This window comes from Patella vulgata, chromosome 6, assembly GCF_932274485.2.
Source record: "Patella vulgata chromosome 6, xgPatVulg1.2, whole genome shotgun sequence".
NCBI lineage: Eukaryota > Metazoa > Mollusca > Gastropoda > Patellidae > Patella > Patella vulgata.
The window spans coordinates 39,024,002-39,043,266 of record NC_065884.2 but is presented as its reverse complement, the minus strand read 5'-3'; the positions used below and the strand labels follow the sequence as shown (position 1 = coordinate 39,043,266).

The 19,265-nt window shown below is 36.5% G+C and overlaps 1 protein-coding gene and 2 long non-coding RNA genes across 4 annotated transcripts in view; all 3 read right to left on the bottom strand.

Moving 5' to 3' along the window:
- The window catches only part of LOC126825441 (uncharacterized), a 36,565-nt gene extending 29,173 nt beyond the window's left edge, over positions 1-7,392 (bottom strand). Inside the window, exon 1 of one of the 2 annotated variants that reach the window (XR_007681954.2) lies at positions 6,488-7,392. This is a non-coding gene — a long non-coding RNA (uncharacterized LOC126825441). The remainder of the gene's footprint in view (positions 1-6,487) is intronic. The other variant, XR_007681955.2, reaches the window with a different exon arrangement.
- Positions 7,393-10,298: 2,906 nt separating this feature from the next.
- On the bottom strand, positions 10,299-10,773 carry LOC126824343 (uncharacterized). The gene is made up of 2 exons (XM_056101736.1): positions 10,651-10,773; positions 10,299-10,565 (listed from the first exon to the last, which is right to left on the bottom strand). Exons 1-2 carry the CDS (start codon positions 10,771-10,773, stop codon positions 10,299-10,301), a joined length of 390 nt encoding a protein of 129 aa, XP_055957711.1.
- Positions 10,774-10,811: 38 nt separating this feature from the next.
- LOC126825454 (uncharacterized) lies at positions 10,812-15,231 on the bottom strand. The gene is made up of 4 exons (XR_007681975.2): positions 14,747-15,231; positions 14,477-14,550; positions 14,001-14,307; positions 10,812-11,138 (listed from the first exon to the last, which is right to left on the bottom strand). It is a non-coding gene; the product is annotated as an uncharacterized LOC126825454 (long non-coding RNA).
- Between the last annotated feature and the right edge of the window lie 4,034 nt (positions 15,232-19,265).

The following is a 19,265-nucleotide window of genomic DNA, read 5'->3' as shown; positions in this document are numbered from 1 at the left end:
TGAGAGGGGGGGGGGTGAACGTCCACTCGACAAATCAAGCAATTAACATTTTTTTTAGGGGGGGGGGGGACCTGAAGAAAACCCACAAGGTTGGACAGACGACCCTACTCCATGTCACATATAAGCGGGGGATCGAAACAGAGTCCCCCCCCCCACACACACACACACCACCACGCTAATGTGTAGACTACACGGGACCTCGGTTTTTCATGCCATCCGAACGACATGCTGTCCCTATGCCTTAAGTCCTACACTACTGACAAGGGGTACCTTGCCAGAAAATGTCCGATGAACTTTGATGAAATGAAATGAAATAGGGTTTAACATCCTACTGTTCTGCTCCGATTGGGCTAATGAAGACGGACATACGCCATAGGCCTACAGTATGCTATGAGGAAAATTGTGCCGGGGCAGTGGCACCAAGGCCTCTACTTATATCGAATTCAAACTGCCAATTATGTGCACCCCAATTGATAGCCTCGGTTTTTCGTCCCATCCGAACAACTAGACAGCTGTCCTTGCTAAGCCCTCCGCCCTGTACCACTGACAGGGGGGAACCACGTCGGAAAACCCTGATGAACTTTCTCGGCCAATGCAGGGATCGAACACGTGACCTCCAGTTTAGTAAGCCAGCGTCTTACCCACTTAGCCACCGTGGCTCCGAGCTTTAATGATGTTAGAGAGCAAACGTCCTACTCACTGAGCCACTCTTACTCCCACTTCATTTCGATTCCGGACACGGGACCTCTTTTTTTTATGCCATCCGAACGACTATACATGGTCCCTTGCGAGGGCTTTCCTCCTACACCACTGAAGTAAGAGAGCAAACATCCCACTCACTGACCCACCGTAGCTCCTGCTTCATTTAGTTTCCAGACATGGGACCTCGGTTATTTTTATTCCATCCGAACGATTATATGTTGTCTCTTGCAAGGCTCTCCGTCCTACACCACTGACAAGGGTGGACATCGCCAGAAAAATCACGATGAAGTTAGAGAGCAAAATTCCTACTCACTGAGCAACCGTAGCCCCCACTTCATTTCGATTTCGGACAAGGAACCTCGTTTTTTATTTATACCATTGAAACGACTATACCACTGACAAGTAGGAACACCGACCGAAAAATCCAGGAGAACTTTGATGAAGTTATAGAGCAAACGCCCTACTCACTGAGCCATCGTAGCTCACACTTCATTTAGATTCCGGACACGGGATCTCGGTTATATGTATTCCATCGCCAGAAAAATTACGATTAACTTTGATGGAGTTAGAAAGCAAACGTCCTACTCACTGGGCCACGGTAGAGCCAACTTCATTTCGATTCTGGGCACGGGACCTCGTTCTTTTAATCCCATTCGAACGACTATACGTTGTCCCTTGTCAGGCCCTACATCCTACAGCACTGACACGTCCACGCATCAAAAAACCCGATGAAGGTAATTGAAATGAAATGAAATGAAATGGGGTTTAACGTCCTACTGTTCTGCTCCTAACCTGAGCTAATGAAGACGGGCATACGCCATACAGTGTGCTATGAGGGAAATTTTGCCTGGGCAGCGGCACTATCGCCTACTCTTATATCGAATTCCAACTGCCAAGGGATCTTTTACGTGCATTCCAATGTATACACGGGACCTCGGTTTTTCGTGCCATCCGAAGGACTAGACAGCTGTCCTTGTCAGGCCCTCCGTCCTGCATCACTGACAAGGGGGAACCACGCCGGAAAATCTGGATGAACTTTCTCGGCCAATGCAGGGATCGAACACCCGACCTCCAGGCTAGCGAGCCAGCGCCTTACCCACTTAGTCCCCTGAAGGTAATTGAAGATAGAGATCAAAGATAGATTCGACTGAAGACTTAAAATCGATTACAGAATACAATACTATCTGTGCAAGAAGAGATTTAAATTGTTTAGGACTATTAAATTTTCTAGAACTTCAAACATTTCCTTTTATTATAATCCATGTCCAAATATAAATGCTGATACGGTAGTCAGTGGACATGCGTAAAAACTGCACTTCCGAGGCGAGAACACAAGATGTCGAGATTGTGACGAAGCGAGGGAGCGAGAACACAAGAGGACGAGATTAACCCAAAGGCGAGAAGACAAGGTTTTTCAAAGGCGAGAAGACGAGGGCGAGAACACGAGGTTTTTCAAAGGCGAGGGAGCGAGAAGTCGAGGGACGAGGGAGCGAGAAGTCGAGGTGAAAGTAATCTCGTGTTCTCAGGGCGAGATCCTTGTATTCTCGCCCTATTTCCTTGTGTTTTCGTCTTCTCGCCCTCGACTTCTCGTCTTCTCGCCCTCGACTTCTCGTTTCTGAAATGGCCGCAATAGGCTTCCATAGAAATGTTTGTTGTAACTTCCATACTCATGCTTGTACATGTAGTTGAGAATAAACTATTATTATACACTTAGACGTAGTCATATTTTAGTAATACATTCTGTTCAGTGTCCCAGATACAAAAACCTGTGCTTGAAATATATCTACCCTACTTTAATATAATCTTGTCACTTAACTTTTGAGCTTCTATTTAATCTGCCAGATTTTAAGGAAAAGGGAGCACCTGCCTAGTCTTATTTTCTGCTGCATGTTCTGACTCCACATTTGATCATTATACATGTATGTACAAGGTTATACTTCATATTTCCATTTCATTGTTATACTTTCATTGCTAGGCTATATTTTCATTGTATCATCCCAATGGTACATGTATATATCTCATTATATTCTCATTTCATTATATCATGTTATTCCAATATAATATTCCATGTAAAGTATATTTTTGTGTACATGTATATTGATGTATGTGTATGTTTTGTATAGCCTACCGTTCTTAATTAATGGACGTAATATGCAATAGTCCGGTGGCTGAAGGGGGGGAATCGCCACCCGAGCTGTGAATTTATGAGACCAAGTTTTTCTAGACCAGTTTTTTGCATAGATTCCGAATCTGGGTGGTGATCAGGCGTTTGAGGGGGCGTTTTCGAGATATAGGGGGTTAAATGTCTACAATGAGGGGGGGGGGGGGAGATGTCATTATGTTGACGTAATATATTAATAAAATATAAATTTCTAAGACTGCCCATCTATAAATAAGTGTTTATGATGCCCCTGGACAACTGTTTTGATTTGTGGGGATGTGGGGTGGGGATAGCAGGTGTGTGTGTGTGTGTGTGGGGGGGGGGGTCATTATGTTGACATAATATATTAATAAAACATAAATTCCTAGGACTGCCCATATTTAAGTAAGTGTTTATGATGCCCCTGGACAACTATTTTGATTTGTGGGGAGGTGGGGTGGGGGTAGCAGGTGTGCGTGTATGGATGGGGGGGGGTACAATTGGCGGGAAGTTCACGTTGATGATATTTTTAGAGCTTGGTAAAAACATTACTTTTTAATTCCACTGCACATCTCTAAATATGTGTATACGATTACCATTGTATGGGGGAGAGTAAATGTATTTTGGGGACAGAAACCACTTGGTTCAAAATTGACCTGAAAAGTGTTTTCTCAAGTTTTCTTTCAGTGCCAATATCATCATTCAAAATTATAATGGCACTTTTCGAGAGATCTGGAAATGTACATAAAAAACACATTCTAATAATATGAGTGGGATAGATATCTTCTTGATATGCGTATATCCTTTTGATATGCTTCAGATACCCATTCACATTGTAAATTTTCATTCCAGCCTTGTATCGCAGGGTCGTCTTCTTCGATCATTAATTTTGCAACTTGTCTCCATATTGCTGCAACATAATTATTGTGTTTAATGTGCAGCAAAAGACTACTCGGGCAAGATGGTAATAAAGAAAGAAAGTTTTGTTATTTTTCATCACAATTAAAATTTCTCCAGAAGATCCTTCTCCTAGTGTCATCTACTGATGTAAGTTGGTTTTCGCCGTACAAGGTACATGTACAAACAATTTTTTCTAAACCAGCAATTACGTTATCAGAAGCATCGTTTGTCTATCCCAGCTCTTTAAAAATTGTTAGAAAGTTGGGATTATCTTGAAAAAGAACGACAGATAGTCATTACCACTGAAAGCATGTAGGCCGAGAGCCCGAGATATTCTCGACACTTTCAATACTAATCTTGATTGGATCAAAAAATATCAAGATTAGTATTGAAAGTGTCGAGAATATCCTAGAACTGACAACCAACCACGAGGACACCAAAATATCTTACCTACTCCTCTTTGCATTTCAAATTAATGGAGGTGCTGAAACAAATTGTATTTTGCGCTCTTGCTCGAGCGAAATAGACATCCCAATCATTCTCTTCGCAAACGATGATCCAAATATACAAATTTTGATCGATAATGAGACGGGCAAAGGTAGAAAATATCGCGAAAGACGACTTACATCGCTAGATGACGCTAGAAAAAAGATTTTCTGGGTGAAAAAATAACAGACCTTTCTTTATTACCACCTTGCCGTATGTATACGTGGTCTTTTGTTGCATGGCTGGAATGAAGATTTACGACGTGAATTTGTTTCTGAAGCATATCCAAAGGATATGCCAGCTGTTGGCCAGCAACCAAGAAAATATTTATCTCGCTCATATGAACTTTTGATTTTGAATCTTCTGATGAAGACAAAGAATAAACTAACAACTAAACATTTCTCTGAGTTAATGTGTTTTTGATTTACACTTCCAGATCTCTTGAAAATTTAATATTTTGAATGAAAACACTAATGAGATACCACTTTAAGCTCAATTATGAATGAAATGATTTCTGTCCACAAAAATACATGTTGCCACCCGCCATCACCCGCACCGCCCCCACCCCCCACGTCGGGCACTCACCTCGGCGTCCCCCCCCATACAATAGGAATCTTATTAACATATTTAGAGATGTTTCATCAAGCTCTTAGAAAATCATCATTTAAATCAACGTGAACACATTTCCCCGCCAATTTTATCCCCACCCCACCCTCCACACGCGCACATCTGCTACCCCCATCCCACCTCCCCATAAATCCAAACAGTTGTCCAGGGGCATCACAAACACTTATTTATAGATGGGCAGTCCTAGAAATTTATATTTTCATAATATATTATGTCAACATAATGACATCCCCCCCCCCCCCCCCCGCCCCATTGTAGACATTTGACCCCCTATATCTCGAAAACGCCCCCTCAAACGCCTGATCACCACCCAGATTCGGAATCTACGCAAAAAACTGGTCTAGAAAAACTTGGTCTCATAAATTCACAGCTCGGGTGGCGATTCCCCCCTTCAGCCACCGGACTACAAATAAAAAAGTTGAAGTTATTACATAGACAACACATATATTCATACAAACAGTATAGTACATGTACATATCTAAGGGTTTCAGTTACATGTAGTTCCACCAAATTTGATTTAGCTCTCTTATCAAAAGCCAAAAAAACATATAAAGCCACTGCCTTGGCAATGGATTTTGGTGGGTTAAAGATTGTAGTAAATCTCAGGATTTACTGAGAAGGCGGGGTATTTACGTATTTCTTCATACTTGCTACAGTTCAGCAAAAAATGTTGCATAGACGCTGATCAGTGGGAATTTTTTTTTTTGTATCGACCCCTCTCTATTTCTAAGTGATGGGTACTGAGTCTAAGTGTGGTCATAGCTTTCTTATGATCTCTATTTTTAACCGAATATAAATAGTCTGGAGAGTTCGTAACAGTAAGTTTAGAAATGAAATATGTACTTAATTTGCTGTTATTCGAGTTAGAGGATATGTGGTAGGGGGTAAATTTTGATTCGAGGGATTTCTTTATATTCTCTTTATTTAGCAAATGAACATGATTTATTTGGAGTTCCGATGTTAAATTATTGATTGCAGCTGACCAAGATAATTTTTAATTTTTAGAGGATATAGTTTTATCTTCAGTATAGGCTGCTGAAAGTAGAGGAAATATTTGTTTCATCCTGACAGCGTTTAGCCTTTTATGATACATAAGCATGCGGGTATAGACAGTGCTCACTCTGGGTTTCATTTTATTTTCGCCAATTTTTCATTTTAATTTATAAGCAATATATTTTCTCCACCAAAATAAAGAACAAATATCTATTACATTTTTCATTATTTTGTTTTACATAAGTACATACAATATGCATATGATATTACAATTTTACAAAATTCTTCTCTGCTTTGCAGAAGTCCATTTTTTGAAAGCTTTTTCAACATCCGGGTTAACCACTTTTCTATTACGATACTTAGTAATATTAAATTACACAGTGTATTTGTTTTTAATGAATATCTGTATATCTAACGTTAGTGGGAAGATTCCTAGTATGACACATTTTAGCATGTTTCAAAAAGCAACCAGCCTTTTGTGCAATATCTGACTAAAATGTAATACAAACTTGAAGAACACACTTGACACACATTCAAAAACACTTGAAATATATTGCCCTAAAATCATACAGTTTATAATATCCATTAGAATTTTGCCTTTATCTATCAAAAAGTAATTTCCAAAATAATAATACTTACTCACACAATTTAATATTTTTGAAACTCTCCTGTCTGCATGTATGCACTTCAATCTCATTAAAACAGTGAATTTTAACATGAATGACATAAATAAATTTAATTTCTTTTTTATCCCCACATCAGTCAACACAGCTTAATGTACATTTACAGTATCTTAAATTACCTGTTTACCCTATAAAGTGTCCTGTTTAAGGTGAATTGACATTTACAAATGCTGTGACATAGATAAAGTAATTACTGATGGTAGATATTTTACACACTGTTGTCAATTAAGTAAGCCCCTTCCTCTTCTTATAACATAGAAATGTTACAGGACTATCCTCTTAACCACAGGGGGGTTGGATCGCTGAATGGTTAGCATGTGGGCGATGTATCATAAAGTCTGTCATTGAGTCAACTGGCATGTTTTCGATTCCCCGGTAGTACGCGAGAAGGAGTAGGGTCGCCTGTCAAACCTCGTGGGTTTTCTCCGGGTCCTCCAGGTTCCTCCCACTGTGAAAGACCCCTACACGCAAGCGAATTATTGAAATAAAACTAAACCATATGTTAGTCCCGAAATGACCTAGTTTGTGTCGAGTGGACGTTAAACCCCATTTCTCTCTCTCTCTCTCCTCTTAACCACATGTTCTCCTTATGCAAGAACCGATAGGAAAGAACCACATGTTCTCCTTATGCAAGAACCGATAGGAAAGCAAACATGGATAGATTAAACCACGTGTATGGTGCTATTGCGTGTCGCACATGCAGCTCAGTGGTTCTGTTGGGGCGATAAGTTCTTCATCTGTGAACATACTCTCAAAGCATGTCAAGTGTCCATGACTATTTATCATATCACAACCTGCATAGGTATTTGCATTTCAATATCCCCTACTTTTTTTGAAGAGTATATTATGTATGCCAACTTTGCTGCACATTGAAATCTAGTGAACATATACTGAAGTCTAAAAGAAAGTATACACTGTTCATTTCGTCCTGTTTCAAACAAAGTCGTTTTTCCATTGTATGCGGTATTTGGGTACAATGTTCATTAGGTTTGCCTTTTATTTGCTTAGAAATATTGAGTTTGGACGCACGAGACGTGTTCAGTGTAGTTTTATCACATTTTTTTGATTTAAACAAAACTTAGTCATATTTTTAGTGTGTATACTTTCTTTTGGACTTCGGTATATATCATCTCAAAATTATTTTGTTGGTCAAAACATTTACTAGTTATATTTCTGCATATTGCTGAAGAAATGCTAACAAGCACAATCAACTAATTAATCATTACTACATTTAGATAGCAATTAAAGGGGTAATTGTTCTCATGGGGGTGTTCCCACTTTGCCGGCAGACTTTGATGTCAAATTTTGCCGATAATCCAGAGTTAATCCTAGAACAATGGTGTTATAAACTATAGTCCATATAAAACTGTATTGATTTTAACAAATTTAACTTTTATTAAATAACATTAAATAATTTACACATATAAAAATGTATTGATTTTAACAAATTTAACATTTATTAAATAACATTAAATAATTTACACATATAAAAATGCATTACAATTTACACATTTGATCTGCTTGACTTTATTTGGTACTTGTAACCATTGTGTATTAAATTTCGGCCACCTCAATTATTGGAGATAAAGCGAATATTAACCTGAAGGTTTGCCATTTTAAAAAAAAAATATAATTTCGACACAGATCGACCATCTATTTATATTAATATAGTGAATTGAATTCATGTTTGAAGGCATAACGCCGGCATGAACTGTGTTCAAAATGTCATTAATTAGTTGGTTAATAAATTTTATTAAGCGGGATTAAGAGCCTATTAAAGCTGAACACTAGTGAACAGTTCTTGAACGACTACTTTTAAACAGAGTATAGTTTTAAGATCAATTATAGGATTAACAGTCTGCATAGCAATAAAGACAGTAAACCTACTCAGTAGTTTTAGCAATTTTATTTTGTGCCCATCCTATTTAGCCAATGTTATCTTCTTGCACATTAATTTGTTCATTGAAGTAGACAGGTGTACATTTGAATTTTTGTGTGAACAAATTGGGGCATGGTATGTAAAAGGTTTGCCATCCCTGGCTTATACTATTTGAAAATAGTTTACATCAAACCAAAACGCAGTAGCAGGTTGAAATCTCGAGGCACCCATATCGTCATAATAACATATCAGACCCGGGCAAATAGGAACCATTTTACATAACCCGCTATAAAACAACTGTTTTCTATGGCTATTTTGGCCACTGAAAATGAATCCTGGCATGTTTTTTTGACCTAAGTCTGCATTTTGGCCTGGTTCAGTGACCATTTTCAAAATGGCGGTCAAAAAATATATTATTTTTCAATGAAAACTGAACTAAACACCTAACTATAGCTTGTAATATATCATTTCATATGTTTTTGAGGTTGCTAAACACGAAAAAGTACACCTATAAACATTTTGATGTACACTTTTTTCACAACTAGAACATTTACCAAGGTTTCGGATAAAACTAGTAGCTCCATCATACAAGTAAACAAGGACAATAAGATGTGAGCTCCATATGGGTTTCATATAATCATGTTAATTACATAATTATTGTATTTGGAGTGAGTTCATCAATAGAGGTCAATATCATTAAATCAAATGTGACAAATTGGGTGAGTGAAATTGGTGATAGAAAGTTTGAAATGGAAAGATTTGACAGCCGTTTAACTAGTTTGGCGTGTCCCTTGTCCGTAACCATGTGTCCATCCATAAATGCTGAAGCCGTCATAGCATACCAAGTTTTAAATTCCAAACACTAAAACACCAATAATTACCAATTTTTAACACATTAACATATATACACAGTTAAGTGATCCTGAGGCATGACAGGGAATCACTTTGAAGTGATCCTGAGAATCAGGGAATCAAGCCAGGAAAGTTTTCTAGTTGTGTTGCTTGTTATACGCCATAATGATTCCAATAATGGGCATGTAATGACCGAATTGGAATCACCGCCATGATGAGGAATCAGAGACTCTTCATAATGGGGGACGAAAGCAACACAGAGCTGAGCTGGCCATATCAAGAATACATTTTCCCCATACAAACACCAAATATTAAAATGTCTAAACATTTCCATTAGCCAAGTAAAAATGCTCCAAAGCACCTAGAAGTGTATTAATGAATATACTGTTATCAATATCAGAAAGATGAATGCTGTCACTTTGGAATAAATGACTAATGCCAAATTTTATATCTGGATATCTTATATATGCACCACCTAATTCCAATATTTTTTTGGCTGCAAAAATTATTAATTCCGGACCTTTGTTTTGATAAGGCCTTAGCATCTACCAGAAATTTTCGGGGTAGGATTTGTGACCACACCATGAAAGTATTTGGAAACCTATTTATAATAAATTGAAATGTTGTCCTTATTTTTCTACTGAAATCTGCAACATTTAATGTTCCAAGATCATTACCCCCGCAGTGAATAACCAGTATATCTGGTGGTGTTGATTCTATTGTGAGTAGGAATGTCAGCTTTTGTTCAAGGTCTTTGAATTTAAGACCACTGTAACCCTGCCACCAAATATTCATATTCAACCAATCTAATCCAAGGGTTAAGCCATCAGGCCTTGTACGGGCATAAGTGGCGGCCTTTTTCATGATGGATGACCCCGAAATTTTCAAATTAAAATGATGGTATATTAGCAGTGGGGATTCTTATGTAGGATTTGAAGGCTTCGGACTTCCACCATCCTGCACTTTGAATGGTTTCTTTGGTGTGACCAGCAATTGATGCAGCTGTAGCTGCACCTATTCTGAATAAATGTGACTTTTAATACCTAGATTCCACCCCTAATTGCCTCAAACATTTGTTTAGAACACTCGTGAATTGACATTTAGTCAGGGGCTTAGTGTCGAAATGACAGAAAAGGTGACCGTCAAATTTAGGTCTTGATTTAAAAAATTCAAACATATAAAACAAAGGACAAAGTGTACCATTTGCTTTTGGAATTTTTATTTTTGTCCCCTGACTAACTTGATCTGTTTTAGAGTGATGAAGATGAATTATAATTTGAGAACAGGTTAATTTAATGTCATGAATTGACAGAATTGTATTCATTGAGTTTCCCTTTGATAAAACTAGCTCTCCCACCGAAAAAAAAAAAAAATGCCAATGTATCAACAGCTTGAAATAATTTTGATTCGTATAGATTTGTACATATTATTGGAAGTACATGAACTAGTTTTGAAAGTAGAGGAAGTGTTATAAGAAGACGTTTATCAATTGAGGTCCTTGACCGCCCCATACCTGTCAAGAGTTGTGAAATTATAAAGTTTTGTGCGATATCCTGCACATTCATAACTTTGCATTTAGAGGCAATTGCTGAAATGTAGGATCTAACTGTAGAGTATGTTAAATTCCTCAGAGAGAGATATCCAATAAAACCCACCACACGGTTGAGCGAAGGTGGCCAAATACAGGAAAGTATATAAATTGACCTATAATTCTCAAAAGATGTTAAACCAGTCTCATATGCTGCCTGTGTGTTTTGCGATATGGATGCATCTAACAAACATCTGACTTCAGATTGGATATCATTCTGTGAAATAGTACTGGTATCGGTTGGGGATCTTCTTTGGCCTCTGTAGCTTCTTGTCGGAACTTTAACCACTGTTTACGAGAAATAAGACCTGCTATTTTATTATCAATACCTTTAATGTGCTTAGCTTTAAATGTAATATTAGATTTTAAGAGGACAAGAACTAAGGGACGGATTAATTTCATGATTTGTTTTGATTTAGATGTTTGTGTGTTTAAAAATGTTACAAGTGAAAGATTATCTGTGTGAAATAAAACTTTTTTATTTGTTAAAGATTTGATCCAGATAGTTACGTCTAATACAATTGGTATAAGTTCTAATAGTGAGATATCCCTCAGCATTGGATCGCCTTGCCAAGACATGGGCCACTGGAAGAATAACCATTCTGATTGAAAATATGCTGGACAACCTAGTTAGTGAGAACCGGCACTGTCAGTATACAGTCTTAATGTTGTGCTGCGTGACCAATTCTCCTCGGGGGGAAATAGGTAATACCATTGATAGGGTGGCCCATGTACTCACAGAAATACAGTCCACCGCTGATAGTTCGAGACTACCACTGAAGCGTGCACATTCGCCGTGCCGAGACCAACTTTCTGACAGTATGATACTATAAATAGCCATGGCACATGCAATTCTCTACAAATTTATCAACTATTACAGCCGTAAAAAATTTATTGTTGACGATTTTGAATAGCAGTAAAATTAAGCTTCTTGGTTATTACAGCAGATTTAGAAATTACGTTCGTTTCATTTTTTAAATCGCTTTATCATTAACTGTACCGTTAAGAGCGGCATCTTTTGGTTTAGTACAAATAATATCTCTGAAACACTCAGGTTAGGCAAGAACATGATACTAGCAGTAGTTTCATTTTACTTTTACAAGCTTCTTAAAACGATTGTTGAGCTACCTAACGTGCTTATTTCTAAATTCAATTTCTTGTTCTAGCTTTCTGTTATGTTTCGTAAAAAAGTAGTCTTGATTATCCCGACCTGTCAATCAGACGTAGAATGGTCGATAGACTGGTTAAGCGAGACTAATTTCAAAACAAGGGCACGTAACCTATCTTTTACTCAAAAGTGTCTGGATGTTATGGACGACTCTTGGAACCAGTTTTCAGTCTATCATTTATACGTGATTAATGGCCATAGCTTATTAAGTACAACATGATCGTTTATTTAGTGACTATAATTGTGTGGAACTGATTTGAGGCTTGGCATATATATAAGTATTGTGGCGTAATTGTCGAGATATATGGAGATATTTATTTATGGTGGGTCACCCTACCATTGAATTTTTATTTGGGATGTGGACGATGTGGTTGTATTAATTTCTAGGCCTAAAAATATTAACATGGTAGTCGGACTGACTGTTTTGTCTTCTGTGGTATCCCCAAATCCTCACATAATGGTTTGAAAATATGTCATTAGTGTTCGACACTCATCCTGTGTTTTCCTCATGAAAATGAAATCATCGAGATAATGATCTGCGCCAACTAAATTCGCTGTGTGAATAATTAACCAATTGAGGAAAGTAGCAAATTTTTTGAAAATATTGCAAGAAATTGAGCATCCCATTGGAAGACATTTGTCCAAATAATATTTATTCTTGAATCTGAAACCTAAAAGATCAAAATCTCCTGGAAAAATGTTAATTAATCTAAATGTAGACTTGATGTCCATTTTACCCAAATATAAAAATTCATATTTTGAAATTTTATCAATAATCTCATCGAACGATGTGTAATGAACTGTACATAAATTAGGGTCAATGAAATCATTTATGCTGTTATTTTCAAGATAAGACAGATGTGTTATCATTTGTACTACTCTTATTGGGGATATGTGCATGTTAGATAGGACCTACAATTCTGCCTAGATCAATTTCTTTAGTTATCTTTTCCTGTAATTCCTGTTCATAATGCTCAGCCGAAATAGGATTTTTACATGAAGTTTTAGCTTTAGGACTATTATACTACAAGTGAAATCCCTGTAAGAACCACTATCTTAATTCTGCTGCTTGTACTTTATTTGGATATAAGAGTAGATATTGTAGAAGTTTTTCTGTTTTAATTGGTGAAGCGCCAAGGGCCCAAATATTTGTTGTTTTGGAAAGTGTTGGATTTCTAGCTTGCATGTTTCTGTTCGTGTTCTGAAAATATTTTGGCTGGTCTTGTTCTGTTTGTGTTAAATTGGGGACGAAAAGTCTGATGTTACACTTTGAGGATTATAAATGTTTTTTAAGGGGCAGAAAATCTTGGGTGTTCCTTGTTGCATTGAATACAACAATGTGCATATGAACATTGCGAAATGTAACAAGAACCTTTATTGTTATACTCAAAACATTTTCCAACAGTAGAACGACCTTTAGTAGGGAATTGAGTCAACTGGTTTGTCACTGGTTCAACATTGGACATGTACAGTAACCAAAGCTCATAGTCAATGTTACCCCATGAGCCAGATGGATCATTTGCAAGTTTTAGTCTAAACTGTTCGTCATGTTTTCCACCCCATAGTCCTAATCTTTGAAGCCCCTAATCGGATGGTGCTAATATATTTTAACAAATTCTGAAATTTAGTAGGATGAACTGAGGAGTATATACTTAAATATATTAAGAAGGCGCCAGTCCATTTTTCAATATCAAAATTTTTGATTGTTGACTTCTCTTTAGTCATTATTTCCCCATTAGGACCTAAGGATAGGCTCCTTTCAGAGTCCTTTGGTGTGGCCAATAATGAAGCGAGATCAATATAGTCACCATGACAAATCTTTTGCTTTATGGTTGGTGAAACCTGTGCTCCCAGAGCGCTATGGATACTCTGAACTTGCAGTGGGTTGCTATTTGCAGTGTGAGAGTCTAAAAGGCTCTCATTTATTGTAGTAGGCCTACTCTGATTAATATTATCATCAGTCATATTAATTATTTCATTACCTGTATCAAGGTTTGCTGAATCAGAAAGGGATCTGCTAGCAGTAGGCCTAGTGGGTGAGTCTACATGTATATCAGAGATAGCTTCATTTTCCCCATCATTGTCATTTCTGCTTTCTCCTCTCTGTCTTTTGTCAGTTGCGACCCGCCGACCCTGAGCATATGGGATGGAGCTTGGGCGAGATAACCTTTTTGTAGTTTTGCCTCTACCCATAGTATCACTCTATTCACAAAGACGAACAAAACACCAGGTCATGGGTTCAGGATTTTATTGTGGATCATCAATTTAGTATACAGATAAAAAAAAACTCTGAAAGACATAAAGAAATGTATAAAAATCAAGAATAGTAATAGTTTACACTATATACATATATATTTACAATAGTGGCGGGAAATAATTGATTTGAAACAAAGGAATGAATTAAGATATTTACAATGAGTTTTAACTAATACAATTGCATACAAATACATATACATACCCTATAAAATAGGAGTTTATAAAAGGGTTGATGTCTTAAATATGGCTACCATTCAGACACAGTATTACATAAGACTGAAATTAAGGATATGAATAAATTAACACTAAATAGCTGAGAGTAGAATATTCTCAATTACACAAACATACTTATGGAAATACTTATATAAATATAGTAACAACTTAATTATTTCGGATATAAAATATATTCTAATTACATTACCATATTAAATAAATAAAATATTAAAGTCGGTCAAATAAATATAAAACTTACCAAGTGACAGAATGTGATCCTCCTTGTAACAAGGCTAAGATGCAAGTGCAAATTGAAAGAGAAGCTGAGATGTGGTTATTTTAGTGAGTTAAAAGTGAGTAGAATTTAGACTTGCTGTTGTAAAGATATTCTTAAGCAGCTTAGAGATGTACTATTAAAGGGACAATACAACGAACACCAAATATACCATAAATAACTAATATATTAAAGGGACAATAATACAACAAATACTCAAGATACATAAATACAAATATACACAAATATATTCTACCACAAAAACAATCATGAAAGAAAATCACGGGCAACGACTCAACTAGGCTATGTCTCGTTATACCTGTATGCCTACTGACTATGGTGACGTAGGCAGGCCTACCTAAGTAGGTGTATTCATTTAATAATACCAGACTAACACCAAGACCCAGATTCAGGGTTAAACTTTAGGTAAGCCTGGTGCTTTTTTTTTATCCTGTTGGACGTTACCTTAATTTTATGTAAAGTAGAAATGCTCAGCCTCAGAGGAAACTTCTAATTTTAGCTGAGTCATACAGAACAGATGATGTTAAAATTGAAGCTGAAACAAAATCTAAACCATCCACATAATTTTATGCCTTTAAATTGGTATTCGCTATTACATATAGGTTCCTAAACCTTAATGCTAGCCTTTTTGTAAGAATCTTAGATTTGATGAATTACAATTTAGTTGTAAATTTAAATTTCTTAACATGGAAAATTGAACCACATTTTACTTTCTATAGAAGAGTTTCAAGAGGAAGATCTATGCTGCCCCCTGGGTTATCAACTAGGCTGAACAAGAGAGATAACTCTCTTTCCCTATAAGTTATATATTGTGATGATCTAGGCTACATAATTGACCTAGTATCTAATTTAGGTCATATGTTATTGTTAAATATTACTGAGCCGGTAACAACCCAGTTGGATCTCTCCTAAATAAACCCATCTATTGAACATACAATAGATGTAAATATTGATATCCCTTTAATTGCAAGATCCTTTCTCACACTAATTGGACACAAAGACGAAGGTTAATTTTTAACAAATTTCTGTTTTAATATGAGAATAATAAGGTGTCATTAGGCATTATGAAGAGGGGTAAACACAGGTCTAATCTCCTATAGTGATGTGGGAGATATCTTTCCATTATTATCCTACCCAGAACAAGGTTGAGGGAGGGATACTGAAATGGGCTCTGTCCATCCACCCCAGTTTTGTTTCTGAGCACATATTATAAACTGTTCAAGATATCTTTATGAACTCTTTGTACACACGACAACATGTTTGTTCTTTTTGATGCTAATGAGAAATTTGGGGGGTTGGATGGCCGAATGGTTAGCACGCGCGCGCTGTATCATAAGGCCTGTCATTGAGTCAACTGGCGTGGTTTCGAATCCCCAGTTGTACATGACAAGAAATAGGGTCGCCTGTCCAACCTCGTGGGTTTTTTCCATGTCCTCCGGTTTCCTCCCACCGCTAAAGACGCCTATGCGCAAGCAAATTATTGAAATAAAATTTTTAAAAAACATATGTTAGTCCGAAAATGACCTAGTTTGTGTTGAGTTGACGTTAAACCCCATTTTCTAATGCATTTTCTAATGCATTAAACCCCATGCAGCATTTATGTGGCTGCCATCATGTTTTTAAAGCAAGGCAAGTATGGAGTCAAATATTAGGAGGGGAGTAGCATCATTATGCCCCCTTACACCATTATAAATTGGTTAGGTGAAATTCAAAACTTTGACCGTCTATTCCCCCTCTTCTTTGAAGCCACCGCCATCCTGGCAAATGTGGTAAAAATGTTTTTCTTCCATAAAGGATTAGTCATCTATTGAGTTATTGTTTTTGCTTCATGAAATTCGTATTATTTGAACAGAAAACAAAAATATTAATATTAATATTAATATTAACAACTTGTTAAGATTTTTATACTTTCTGATTGATATACATTAATATACATTGACATTTATTTCTTTGGTTCAATATTTATTTTGAGACATAAAATCCCATATTACTGGTACTAGAAATCACATTTCAGTTACTGTCAATACTATGAAAACTAATGTCTTAAGTCTGTGAGTTCCATATTAAATTAATTAGGTCATCTATTTATACCTCATAACATTTTTTTAAAACAAGAAACATCAATATACAACTGTAAACATCAGAGAGAAAAAAAAAACTAGACTAAACAGATCTATAGTTTATTACTGTAAATATATCAATAACCAACAAAACGTGATGACCTTCATCTTGTTTGGCTTTTGTTTTATCAGAAAAATCAATTACAGTTTAATATTGTTACAAGACCTACATGAGTTAAAATATCATACATAGATTGTTACATGGTCTTCACTGGCCTAAATAATGTTCTATTGATTTAGATATATTTTTAACACAACTATCAAAGGAGATGTAAAAATATATAGTTAAATCATTTTAACAAAGATTTACATTGCTTATAGACAATTATAAGCTACATGTCAATTTAAAACACCATGACTATATATATACTGTTTCTAATGCATTAAATAATTAGATGCCAGAGTGTTTCCTCTGACAAGATTACCGAAATGAGATGTTAAACAAATTATAATTGTGGAACAAACTATCTCTTCTTGGTACTAAGTAATTTGGGGATTAAAATAGAAGGAAACTGGATGAGCTAGAGAAAATCATTAGACGCCAGAGTGTTTCCTCTGACAAGATTACCAAAATGAGATGTTAACAAATTATAACTATTTTGGGATTTACAGATGTTCTCCTCAGGTCTCAGAGCATTCTTAATGGAGATTTGTACGGTAGTTCATCTAAACAGTTCGAGTTATAGGGCCACCATGGCCTTCTGCGGGGATCACACTGTCCCAAAATTGATAACAGATGGTCATACAAATATGGGATTTTGAACAGCCAATCAACAGTCAAAGCAAGTGCAATGCCTACAGAGGGTCACAAAACACGATGGTAACACAAGGATGTGATTTGTTCCATAGTAGTTTATACCCACAGAACACACGATGGCTACACAACGTCGTATTGAGAACTTAGAAGAGGAAGCTTAGGATTTAGAGGTACAAGAAGATAGCACTGAGTCTCCAACCAGAGAGAAAAGGGGAGGAAATCCAAGAAAGGTTCCATGTCTCCTCAGTGGTCTGAAAGGTCTCCTTGGCAGTCTAAAAGTTCTCCTCAGCAGTCCCAAGAGCCTCAGCAGCATTTGCTTTTTCCCCTCCTTCTCATAACAGACAGTCCAAATCCTAGGATGGTCAATGGATGGGGGGCAAGAGGAGTTATTGATTTTGTTATATATTCCCATACATAGTTGGCTTGCATGTACATGTACTTACAATGGGTCCGTCTGTCTGTCCTTCACACTTTTTGGGACACAATAACTCTCCTGATTGAGCATTTTCTGCTTAAGCTAAGCAGAGATAAGCAATTGCTTTGGGGCATAATAACTTTGGTTCTAATTACGTGAGAGTCATGAAACTAATATGATCGGTTGAGACTTTCGAACACAATAACTTTGGTTATAATTGATTTTCATGAAGTTTAGACATTAAGTAGATCTGACTTAACTTATCTCCCCTTGGAGAAATTAGGGTCCAAGTTTTCAAAAAATCAAAAAAAAAAATGGTCAGATAAGACACTACAGATGCAGATGCATAATAGGGTCATTCGATATCAACTGGACCAATGGTGAGAACATGACCCCCTCCCAAAAAATTATAAAAAATATATGTTATAGCCAGTGATGGTATTTCAAAATTTTAGTTGTCGGACATTTTCTTCACGAAAATAAAGGGACATAAATCTTATCGTTATTTAAGCAGGCGTTTTCAAACCACAATTAAGAATCACGTGTCAACAAAATATTCAAATTCATACGCAATAAAAAAAATAGGTGCACCTCGTTATTTTTCATATTTAATTACCGAACGGTATTCAAATTTATGTCAATAATATTCCTACAAAATTACATGACATTGTAATACCATAGAATGAAAGCGTGCCGACTACTGCCCATCCGTACCGGTTTCAAATTCCCACAAAATTAACGTATTTTCGGGTCATAAGTCGAAACATTTTTCAGCAAAGTCTGGCATTCGTCTTTTTCTCCGTTTCAATTTATATACGGAAGGTATACAACGAGCGGGTGACACCAACTGCTAAATAATCCCATTCGACTCTAAGCACGCACTATCGTCTAAAACAATTACCGTAACTACTTACATTATTCCAATCGAAATATCCGTCAACATTTCTTAGCGTGTTTATTTATTTATTTAAAAACATGAACCCCATTCAAAATATGATCATAAATCTGACAATATGCCATCAAAATAGAATCTTTTCTCCCAACATCAGACGTGTTAGATTTGGCACGTTTACACCTCTTAATTTTGCGTGTGTGTGAAATAGCTTTATTTAACTTCGGCTTCCACTGAAGAAATATCACAGACAAGTTATCGGACACAATGTATATTGATTTGGGGTGTTATATACTATT

Coding starts and splice junctions, on each gene's coding strand:
- LOC126824343 (XM_056101736.1), bottom strand. CDS start 10,773: ATGGGGCGGTCAAGGACCTCAATTGATAAACGTCTTCTTATAACACTT. Junction 10,566..10,650: donor AATCAAAATTATTTCAAGCT/GTTGATACATTG, acceptor ATTCTGTCAATT/CATGACATTAAATTAACCTG.